The sequence below is a fragment of the Mytilus edulis genome, unplaced genomic scaffold, assembly GCF_963676685.1.
Source record: "Mytilus edulis unplaced genomic scaffold, xbMytEdul2.2 SCAFFOLD_840, whole genome shotgun sequence".
Taxonomy (NCBI): Eukaryota; Metazoa; Mollusca; class Bivalvia; order Mytilida; family Mytilidae; genus Mytilus; species Mytilus edulis.
Window position 1 is genome coordinate 67 of NW_027267957.1, and position 12,400 is coordinate 12,466.

General features: G+C 31.7%; 1 protein-coding gene across 2 annotated transcripts; it reads right to left on the reverse strand.

Annotated features, from left to right (window-relative positions):
• Nucleotides 1-2,139: 2,139 nt before the first annotated feature.
• LOC139506395 (FYVE and coiled-coil domain-containing protein 1-like) lies at nucleotides 2,140-11,533 on the reverse strand. Of its 2 annotated transcripts, none has more exons than XM_071295449.1 (8): nucleotides 11,443-11,533; nucleotides 8,979-9,153; nucleotides 7,195-7,314; nucleotides 6,146-6,258; nucleotides 5,534-5,640; nucleotides 4,180-4,323; nucleotides 3,648-3,729; nucleotides 2,140-2,359 (listed from the first exon to the last, which is right to left on the reverse strand). In XM_071295449.1, exons 2-8 carry the CDS (start codon nucleotides 9,115-9,117, stop codon nucleotides 2,192-2,194), a joined length of 873 nt encoding a protein of 290 aa, XP_071151550.1. In that variant the 5' UTR covers nucleotides 9,118-9,153; nucleotides 11,443-11,533; the 3' UTR covers nucleotides 2,140-2,191. The 2 variants fall into 2 exon arrangements, with proteins under 2 accessions (XP_071151550.1, XP_071151549.1); XM_071295448.1 differs by having other exon boundaries at nucleotides 2,141-2,362.
• Between the last annotated feature and the right edge of the window lie 867 nt (nucleotides 11,534-12,400).

Sequence of the window (12,400 nt, forward strand, 5' to 3'; positions counted from 1 at the left end):
AAATACAGAATAAATATGGAATTTATTAAAAATTTCAAGCACAAGAAATTATGCAAATTTCATAATTAAAAACAATTCCAAGTTGAAATATTAGTCTGTTTATTATAAAAATCTGTCAAGTATTGTAACCGTGAAACAATAGATATAGGAAGTTTGAGTGCCAATGAGAGAACTCTCAATCCAAGTCATAATTTGTAAAAGTAAACCATTATAGGTCAAAGTACGGTCTTCAACACGGAGCCTTGGCTCACTATGAACAACAAGCTATGAAAGGCCCCAAAAGTGTTAAAACCATTCAAACGGGAAAACCAACGGTCTAATCGATATAATAAAATTATCTGTAACAAAAGTGTAACATAACAAGTGAAACTGCGAGCTACTGCTCACTGATGATACCCCCGCCGCAAGTGGATAATATTAATAGTGTAAAAATATGCAAGTGTTCGGTAAACAGGAAGTTGTCGAGTGATGAATCTGAAAACGCATCACACGGTATAGCTGACTTATAAAAATCCTGAAACCAAATTTCAGAAATCCTTGTATTGTAGTTCCTGAGGAAAAATGTGACGAAAATTTTTAACTTGGTTATCATGTGTAAAATCATACAAGTGTTCGGTAAACAGGAAGTAGTCGAGTGATGAATCTGAAAACGCATCACACGGTATAGCTGACTTATATAAATCCTGAAACCAAATTTCAGAAATCCTTGTATTGTATGTAGTTCCTGAGAAAAATGTGACGAAAATTTTCAACTTGGCTATCATGTGTAAAATCATACAAGTGTTCGGTAAACAGGAAGTTGTCGAGTGATGAATCTGAAAACGCATCACACGGTATAGCTGACTTATATAAATCCTGAAACCAAATTTCAGAAATCCTTGTATTGTAGTTCCTGAGAAAAATGTGACGAAAATTTTCAACTTGGCTATCATGGTGTAAAATCAGACAAGTGTTCGGTAAACAGGAAGTTGTCAAGTGATGAATCTGAAAACGCATCACACGGTATGGCTGACATATATAAATGTTGATACCAAATTACAGAAAGGGTGGATGTGTAGTTCCTGAGAAAAATGTGACGAAAGTTTCATGGGACGGACTGACTGACTGACTGACGGACGGACTGATGGACGGACGGACTGACAGACAGAGGTAAAAACAGTATACCCCCCCTTTTTTAAAGCGGGGGTATAATTAATATAACAACATAGAAAGACACACTATAAAGTATCAATATAAATGGCTCAACTCAATCAAGACATATTGACACTTGTGAACATACACTGAGCGAATAAATTTGACCTATGTATGATACAATGTAAATACAAATCAATAAAATCAGGGGTTGATAAACTGGACAGACTAATTGACACATGGAAGGATTGCCAGTAGTACCATGTGCAACATGATATGCGAGGGACAAATAAGAATGTGGTATGATTGCCAATGATACAGCCCTCCAAAAGATATGACATCATTTTGCCAGAATATCAAATATAAATTTCAAAATAAGCACTCTAACAATGACAACCAAAATTTTTGTATTAATAGGACTAATGGCTCCTAAAGATTTTCCAGAATTTAACAAGAATGTGTCCAAAGTACACGGATGCCCCACTCGCACCATCATTTTCCATGTTTTTGAAATTGGGTAAATATCTAATTTGGCATTAAAATTAGAAAGATTATACTATAGGGAACATGTGTACTAAGTTTCAAGTTGATTGGACTTCAATTTCATCAAAAACTACCTTGACCAAACTTTAACCTGAAGCGGGACGAACGAACGAACGAAACGAACGAACGGAGCCACAGACCAGAAAACATAATGCCCCTCTACTATCGTAGGTGGGGCATAAAAAGCATTGAACAGCGAATTGTGTCAAATTGACATTGATATTTACAACTATCCTTTTCTATCACATGACCTTCAACCTGGAGGAGGATGACACAAAATGATCCCTTCCTTTTGAATAAATGTGCAACAAATCACTGATAAAAAAGGAAATTCATCAAATAAGATAATGTTTTTAAATCAAGTTGTTTTATATTGGATGTTGTTGCCCCTACCACCTTTCCAGGATAAAATGTTTAAATGTAATTAAAGAAATTCATATACTATATGTTTCTGAATATACACCTCTGATTAAGTTCTTGATGTTCCTTTGTTATTTGTTGGTTTCTGTCTTTAACCTCATTCAGTTGGTTGTTGTAAAACTTCTAATTCTTGTTTATGTGTCTCTGTGTTGTCTGTCACACATGAATGCATCCTCTCTGATATGTGTGATCCTGGACTCATGTGACTAGAATCATCCATGTCAACAGGTGTTGTAGATAAGTTAAATCTGTGCAGTGATGCATCCTGCTATATTAATAAGTAAAACATGAGCCATAAAATTATAACAACAATACAGAACTCGAAGGTAATTCAAAAAGGGGAAAAATGAATGGGGTAAAAAAACTGTCATATTCCTGACTTGGTACAGACATTTTCCAAAGAAAATGGTGGGTTTAACCAAATTTGATCTAATGTGCCTGTCCCAAGTCAGGAGTCTCTATTCAGTCGTCGTTGGTTCATGTATTTCATTGTATCATTGTGCTATTGCACATTTTTGTATTTTTTTTCATTTTGACTAAAGTAAATAATCTAGATTAAAAATCTTAAGTTATTCTTACTTTTTATAGTGGAACAACTCCTTATAACAATATGTAACGTTAGTAGGAAGTTTTAAAAATATTTGGTGTCTGTAACTACTGTGAAAGTACTTTAATTCGTGGGTATTAATTGTCGTGGTTTGAGCAATATTTACATGTTCGTGGGTTTTTAAATTCGTGGATTTTAGTTTTCTAAAAATATAATTGAAAAATTATAGCTTCTAGAATAGAAGGTTACAAATAGTCTGGATTGAAAGAAATTGCAAAGTAAACATTGACCCTTGTAAATAGTGACAATATTAATTAACCCCAGATAAAGTGATCAACAGAATTAAGACCATCAAAGGTGTTAATCAGGCCATAAACATGTCACCTAAAGAAAACAGTAACATAAAAAAATCCTATAAACGTTCCTGAATTGTAAAATAATTCTTATCAAAATCAAGCCAAGCATTAAATTATTATTTCCCATATGTACGAGAACTATGAGGATACAAAATGAACAATTTATCATACAAGCATATCTATACCGGAAATCTGACTTTCATCGATCGAAAATATTTTTTGTGAGAATTAAAAGATCAAAAGTTGTAAAGTTTAGGTTATTAAGGATTAAATGGGTATAATCCTGCATGCAGTTGTAGGTCTGTGATTGCTATTAAAGTATTCTCAGATTTTGCATTATTCAATATATTCTATAGATCATATCAGTAGTCAAACCTACATGGGGATCTTTTCATGTCTTGATTTGGACAATGGTTGTTTTATTTCGTTGGACACTTAAATTCGTGGATTAAGTCATCCACAAAAACCACAAAATTGGTACCCCACGAATAAAAGTACTTTCACAGTATTCAAACCATATATTTTGTTGCTTTGCTTTAAAAGCAGTAAAACGTTACCCTTTCATGCAAAAATTTGATTGTATGACTACCACATATAACATTTATGTTTAGAAAAGCTCTTAATTTGATTTTCAGTTTAAATAAGTTTACCTGCCCAGGAATACTGATTAAACTACTCATACTTGATGTCCTCGATGGCATATTCCAAGTGTGATGTGACCCAAGACTCTTCCTAGAAAATAATAATAACAAATAAATGTCTTGTACTAAATCAATAGTTTATTACACTTGCCTGCACATATATCACCCTGTTCAGTTGTTGCTCTTTAGTTCTCATTTCACATTTTTTTTTTCAAACTTATATTTCAATTATTGACATAATATGAAATTTTTGGCATATTTACTGCACTCACCAATCAACTCACTGCAGATCATTTACAGTATCAATAATCATTTAAAAATCTGGTATCTTGTAGTTAGTTATCAAAGGTACCAGGATTATAATTTAGTACGCCAGACGCGCGTTTCGTCTACATAAGGACTCATCAGTGACGCACATATCAAAATATTTATAAGGCCAAACAAGTACAAAGTTGTAGTGTACCTTAATTATATAGCTTGTAGAGTTCATGACCTTACATCTTATTTTTCAAAAGTAATCAGAAAATTCAAAATACTTTACTTTGCAAAAGATGGCCATGCATTGTCAAGGTCATATCCACTTGAAGCAAGGTCAAACTGCAGTCCACTTAAATCATATAAAGCACTGATTAGTACACTGTTCCTATCTTGGTGTAACCATATTGACTGGGGATAGAACCATTCACTGCAATGAAAAAAAATCATTATTACAGTTCATAAAGTAAATATGTGAACTGTACAAAACCAGTTATTGGCATGACACGGGTTATGTTCTTCTCATATATGTTATGATGGTATGATACTAAACCCCTAATGGGAAGGATTGTGCCTGATATTCATATGATGAAATCATAATCTTTCAATCAGTTTAGTTGAAGTCTGGAGCTGGCATGTCAGTTAACTGCTAGTAGTCTGTTGTTATTTATGTATTATTGTCATTTTGTTTATTTTCTTTGGTTACATCTTCTGACATCAGACTCTCTCTTGAACTGAATTTTAAATGTGCGTATTGTTATGCGTTTACTTTTCTACATTGGCTAGAGGTATAGGAGGAGGGTTGAGATCTCATAAACATGTTTAACCCGCCGAATTTTTGCGCCTGTCCCAAGTCAGGAGCCTCTGGCCTTTGTTAATCTTGTATTATTTTAATTTTAGTTTCTTGTGTACAATTTGGAAATTAGTATGGCGTTCATTATCACTGAACTAGTATATATTTGTTTAGGGGCCAGCTGAGGGACGCCTCCGGGTGCGGAAATTTCTCGCTACATTGAAGACCTGTTGGTGACCTTCTGCTGTTGTTTTTTCTATGGTTGGGTTGTTGTCTCTTTGACACATTCCCATTTCCATCTCAATTTTATGTTGGGATAATTATAATTTTTTTTTATACTAAATATCCTATTTACCCTTAAAATGACAGCCAAAATGTTTGTTCTAACCTGACTGATGGCTTCATTTGAACAGATTCCAAAATTTAAACAAACAATGAACAGTAGACATAAATTGACAGCAATATTCACAACAATAATTTCTGTCACATTACCTTGAAGCTTAATAGGGATGAACAATTTTTGTTTATTTGCCTCTACAACTACACATGGTATGAACAACTGATGCAATTCTGTCAATTATTGTTACTTTCCAATATAAACTGCAAGATTTTTTCAACCAACTATTGTGTTTGCCAGCAATACAGACTGTAAAAAACTACTTAGCATGTCTCTTTCTGAAATGGGAGAAGTTCTAATATGCATGTCATATTCTTGGCAAAAAGTTGCTACAATAAAATTTCCTTTCTATTACAGTTACATTTATATTAAGAGATTTATTTTGAACTTAATAAAGGTTGTGATTAATGTGCAGTATTTAGTGTGGTCATATTTGATATATATATAAACCTTGTTGTTTTTCCATTGATGATGCAGGCCTGTAAACTATCAGCCATTCTATTGTGCACTAAACAAAACCTTAAGAATGCTCTTCCTTTGCCAAGAGATGTCTTGTACTGAAATTAAAAAATTGAACAAGATGAAAAATAAGAAAGTGCAAGAGCCTTGAAGAGCCTTGAAGAGTTCCATTTAACAGTTTATTACCTACTGGGGAAATTAACATTAAGAATTGATCTTTTTTAGAACTAAATTTTCTTTGCAAACAAACATTGTAATTTCTTCAAATATACAATAAATCTTTTAAATCATTATCATTTTATTTAAGGATTTGTTAGGGAACTTTACATTTGTCACAGAGTTCAAATTTTCTGCATAAAGTTTCAGGCTTTCTATTTTTACCCAAATCTCTTCTTATTCATATATGGTCATTTATTTATGGAAAGAAAGAGGATGTTGTCTCAGATGTGAGATGCAAATATCTTGAAAAAATATAGCAAAACATTTTTTTTTACTTAAAATATAAACAGTTGACAGATTTTACCAGAATGAAAACCATGAATCAATATCCCCAATGATATTTTGAAATGTAATCAAGTGTTTAATTAGGGGAAATATCCTGACCTCTGATATACTCTTGACAAATCTTATTCCATCACTAATGCCTTTTGTTTTTCCTAGACAGTTACAAAAATAATCCCAGTAATCTTTTTTTCTTCCGAGCAAGTTCTTCTTTTCTGAAAAATATCAAACAAACTCAGAAATGATATGTTTGATCAAATGTAAAAACAGGTACTTACCTTACAGTAAGAATTAAAGTTGCATCCTGGTACACTTGTGCAGTTTGTATATATATGGGGGTGCCTTAATAAGGAATATATGTAACAGTAAAAAATCTTGCCAATGACGTTAACAGTAATTTTTGGTGTATGACAATAAAATTACTTTTGTCAAGACGATTAAAAAAATCAACTGATTTCAATGAATCATGTTAATTTTTTTTCAAAAATAAAACAGTATCAATAATTATTTTAGACCTCTGACAAATCTTGAAAAAGAATTTTGACAAACGAAGACCAGTTAGACCCTAACAGTAGCTAAATTTACTGTTTGACGCCTTACCGTAAAGGGCATTCATACCTTCATAAATAACCCAGACAAAAAAAATACACCATTATTTCTTATGACATTTTCTTAGACCAATCAATCTATTCAACAATAGAAGGAACAGATAATCAACTTCAAGTTGTATTGAAACTACAGAAATTACAAAATAAAGATTCAATAGTGAAAGGCTCTAGAAACAAAGATTTTTTTAAAAACTTCACATTTTTATCTAATGGTTTCTTGAATATGATAGTTGTCAATCATACTGTTTTTGTATCGGCACTCTTACTTAAATTAAAAAAAAGGTGCAAAATTAGCTAGCAAATTGACAAAACTAAATTAATGAAATTCATACTTCAATAAACTGCTCTTAAGATATAACCTCAATTTTCAACAGTTCATTTGTGCATATTAGCATAAGCATAAGAAGTGTTTGGAACTATATTTCAATGTGTATAATTTAGCAGCTACACAGTCTACAGATGCTGCAGGAAAGAATTAAAACACTAGGTTCCAGTCTTTTCAAATTCAACAAGGAATCAGCCTGATCTAACATAACAAGATACCTTTCATATTGCTCTGAAACAGATACTCCAACTTAGCACAAAACCTTTGCAATTGCTGATTATCATCATCAATAGGTATCTTACTATCTTCAAATTCTGACTTCATCTCATTAATACAATCTGAAAAATACACACGAATTTAAAACCATGAATCTCACATTTTTAGTAGGATACATTCAAATTATTTTTGTCGATGTATTTGCTTAAAATTTGGCTTACCAATCCCTGAGAACCTTACATCATTTCATAAAAGTGTTTATTATTTACATGTTATGTCAGAGAACGCCTCTAAACACTCTTGTAATCAAAGTGCTTGTAAGCACATAAGGGTAAAGGTTGCCTTAATTTATCAGTGGGAAGTAAAATTAAATATAACATTGTCAATAAAGAATCGGTTGTAGTTGATTCATTCAACTATGATTCTGGACAATGGGAGATAAATTCAAATTTTAAAGATGACTTTAACAATGACATCACTTATATTTTTAGAACAGATATCAGATTCCTAGCTGTACCTTGCAAAATATATGCAATTTTCTTGACAGGTACTGTAACATTATTTTGTGATTTGAATATCTGAGCATATATCATAATGATACATTTCTGAAAATGTTCATGGATAGGACGAATAGAATGTTATGATCAATGCATTATATTTTGTGTATCAAAAAGGTAGTGATAATTATAAGCCTTGGAAGATTAAGATATCAAGTCATTAACATAGGGTTTTGAGTGCATTTCATGCAATCTTTACCCAAAAATTGGACTCCCAAAATGAAGCTACATATATTTTATGCAAACTATTGCATAGACATCTTACAAGTCCCTCTCCTAATGTGCCTTGTTTGCACCCCCCCCCCCCCCTTTTCAACTCTCCTTTTATTCAAAATCCTGGATAATCATCTGAATTAGGTGTACTTCTGACAAATGTAGAAGATAATGAATTTGCTGCCAATCCCATCTTATATAACCAAAGACTTTGAACCTGCTTTTTTCTACTACTTTACTATGAACATAGCTAGTTCAATTATAAATAAACAAAGTGAGTACATGTAATTCATAATTACAATTAGTTTATTCTGATTCAGATTACATAGACAATAGACAATATTTTATTGGCACAAACGCATTTACAGTAAATGGTAATGACCGAATGGATAAACAATTTGCAATACATGGTAGTAAAATACAAACAATTATATTTATATGTGAATAAAAGATTAAAGGTATAATGAAAATCTATTGCAATAGATTACTTCTTGCATTTAAACAATTTGTTACGAAAGAGGAAGATAATTTTAGTGCCGTATAAGATGTATTATTAAGTATAAGATTTATTTTATTTTTATCGCACAATGTGGTTATATTTTTTCCTGTAATTTTGAACATTTTTAATATAAAAGTCTCTCTAATACTGAAGTAACCTCTGCAGTGTAGCAGTATGTGCTGTTCATTTTCAATTTCGCCACTTTTACAGATTTCACAAATTCTTTGATCTCTGGGCACTTTTAAATATCTTCCTCTTTCAATGGCAAGGTTACGATACATGTACATACATGTATAATGTGTCTGGAAAAGATGACATGTCTACCATCAGACTGTAACCATGTGGGCTCTAAAGCTCCCAGCTAGTTGGTCATTACAGTAGCTTGTAAAAAGCATTATCAATTTGACATTGACACTTTTTTTTATCCCAAATTTGCATACTTTTAAAATAATTGTAGAAGGTGGAAAGCATCTATTCAGCACTTTCACATATTGTATATATATAAGTAATGTCATACCTAGAATATCCTGTACTATCTTTGTTTCCTGTGGTTGTGTAAGAGTTCTTGGAGATTGTGCAACACCAACATTTCTCTGTGGTGATCCTACAGAGCCTACAGAGCCAGCTGTTCCTCCTGGAACTACAGGAATAGACATTTTTGGTTGTTCAATGTTCCTTTACTTCATCATAAGCTGTAAATTAAAGCAACTTATTGAGAAGAAAGCATTTTTACAGTACACAATCCCACCCCTCTACAAAAGACTTGTCAGTGGAGCGTAATTTTTAATGTTTTTATTTGAGGGTCATCTGGCATACAATTTTTTTAACTTAAGTATCTATGATAAGTTCATTTAGAGCTACATGTATACTATGAAACAGAAGCCGACACCTTGTGTAATTTCAAGACTTCTAGCAAAATGCTTTGTTAAATGTTGACAATGCTACACTTGTGCATGTTTAAAGTAATATCATGACTATCAACAAATTACTTTATCGGACACATTAATATAACAAATACTGTTCCTACAATAGACTAATCAGTTATGTTCAAATCAAAGGTCAATTAAAATATGAATTTAAAGTGCATTTAAGACCCTAATTTCAGAAAGGTTTTGTCAAATACAGCTGAACATTACAATGAGAAGAAAAACCTTGATAAAAGACATTCAAAAAAGGTGAGGTGGTACATGTATGTTCTTTTGCTTTAAGTTTTCAAGAGTATATAGGGATTTTGTCTCATCAATACGAAAATTCTGAAATTTTTCCACAAATTTATCTTTTATTTATCAAAAAAATGAGATGAAATTAGAAAATACAATAATAAAATGCTTTTCAAAATATAAATTCTGAGTTTCGTAATTACTACAACTGTAAAGAAATGCAAAACATTATATGAATTGTGCGTGTCACTTTTAAAAACCTCAGAACATGCACAAAGTGGCAATCTCCCAACAACAAAAATGTTTAAGAGGGATATTTACTGTCCAATAAATGTTTTTTGCCATTTTATAGGCCACTTACTGTTATTTGTAATAACAAAATAAATGCACGTTCCATATTTCATTTTTATTTTTTAGATAGATTTTAGATTGTTTTAGTAACATAACAGCAGCTGATTTAGAAGCCTTTTGCACACTTTCAGATGTTTCAATAACATAGGAAGGCACATTTGCATTTTGTTTACCAAATATTAGTAACATTTTGTAGCAAATTGTATCATCTCCAAGTTCACTACTAAATTCAGTTTGAACTTATTTTACCAATTGCAAATATCATTTACCAGTAAACAGTCAGGGGACTTACTGAAATAGGTGATTTTTAAATCACTTATTTGAGTAGCAAAATCGTGGTTTTGTCACAAATTGGAATTTTGTATTTTTTTCCAAATTTTTAACACATAGGTTTAAATAATATCTTTTAATTAGTAAAATTTAAAAAAAATAAACTTTTTGCTTCTTTTAAGTAGAAAGGTTTCTGCCTTTGATGCTATCATTTAGCTGAAAATTCTATTTTAGTTGAAAAAATGCTATAATAATGGCTTTACATAATGAACTTTCAGATTATGTAATAAAATTCTACTGTTCGCGATAAAAATCTCACTGTTCGGGGTGTGTTGAAATTAGTAAGGATTATTAAAAGAATGATACTTAAAGAAGTGATTTTTGGGAAGGAAATTGAGGTCTGATACTTAAACAAGTGATTTTTATGTCATTATCCTAGATTCAGTACAAGGTCATCACCTGAAATGACCTGGTCATCCTAGACAACACAGATGTTGGTTCTGATAAGTTTAGAAACATAATTAGTCCCTGGATCATTAGTATTCTTTATTTAAAGCTACAGTAAAATTAAATCACTTCTTCTAGTGATTAATTTGTACTACTTAAATAGGTGATTATTTAAGAAAGACAACTCTAACTTCCAACCTTTATGGAAATAGTGTTACTTAAATCAGTGATTTAGAAAATCACTTATTTAAGTAAGTCCCCTGACTGGTAAACCTTTCAACTTAGCCATATGAATTCAAAAGCTCTATAATAAAGGGAGATTTAAACTCTTACATAAGAAATGACCACATCAGGGAATGTTCCTGGAATTTTGGAAATAGATAAATTTCTCCTACTGAATTTGGGGGAGTGGACACCTATGCATGCAATTATAGTCTAAACAGGCTTGTACAAATTGTATTAATTTCCCCGTGCACTCATGGGGAAATTGCCCCAAATAAGAGATTGATTTACATTCATAAAGTATTGCATTGAAAACTCTGATTTTGCACATTATATATTGGGATAATACTCATGCATAATTATGTATAAGGATCTTCCTTTACCATGTTTACATTTTTTTAAAGAAGTCTAAATATTGGATTAACCATATCCCTTTTTCCTGCAACATTTTTCATATTGTTCGCAAATCGAGTGTCCTATAGATAAAAATAAACGAATATTATAGAAATTGCTGGTGCTAAAATATCATACGTAAGACTTAATTCCACTGCAACTGTCCCTAGGAACTTCTACTTCTACATGTCATTGCATCGAATCTGACATTTCTTGATCATGTGATCCAACCTAGAGGTGTGATTAGGACCCTCAAAAATAGGATGAACAACAACGCACTTCAAAACTATTACATAGTTGTCGGTTGCAATCACGTGCTTATATTATTGTTATCCCTGATTTTATTTTACATATCTTTTGTATTTTTACAACCGTGAGAAAAACGCAATGACCCAAACCAAACCAAACCAAACGAAAATTCAAAAATACTATATATAGCTGTCAAATTCATGTTCATCGATTTGTCTCAAAGTGATATATTAGATTTATAACAATGTAAAACATTTATCCAAATTATAAAAAGTCTAAAATAAACAAGATACAGGGCATGGTCTCGATAATATGTAGCTTCGTTTCGTGTTAATTTTAGTCTAGACGCCATCTAAATAACTATTGAGAGTCATGAGTGGTCATCAGCCGACGGTCACACAACACGATATAAACATAAACATAAATATAAAAAGATACAAGGACCTCGTGCAAATTGATTTATTTTTTACATTTGTTTGATTTCAATTTGATTTGATTTCAATTTGATTTATACACATGTTACAGGCTGTGTTAGAATGCCGGATTCTTTGAATAAGATCGAATCAGTAAATCGAATGATTTACCCTTGTTTCACTTTCCATGCTGACATTATTTTCTTTTAATAGCCTAACACATGCATAATCCATCTCTTACTAAGGGGTTGAATTGAAGTTCACATGAATACGGATTCAATGAGGTCAAATTATTCACTTGCAAGTGAATAATTCATCATCGATGTTTCTTAGCTTATTTTGACAAAATTGAACCACACTGGCGGCTGACAATAGCGAATTATCATTTCACTATTTCACTATAATTAATGATTGAACAAACAAAAACATAATTC

Coding starts and splice junctions, on each gene's coding strand:
- LOC139506395 (XM_071295448.1), bottom strand. CDS start 9,117: ATGTCTATTCCTGTAGTTCCAGGAGGAACAGCTGGCTCTGTAGGCTCT. Junction 4,324..5,533: donor ATCAATGGAAAAACAACAAG/GTTTATATATAT, acceptor TTTTCATTGCAG/TGAATGGTTCTATCCCCAGT. Junction 3,730..4,179: donor GCATGGCCATCTTTTGCAAA/GTAAAGTATTTT, acceptor ATTATTTTCTAG/GAAGAGTCTTGGGTCACATC.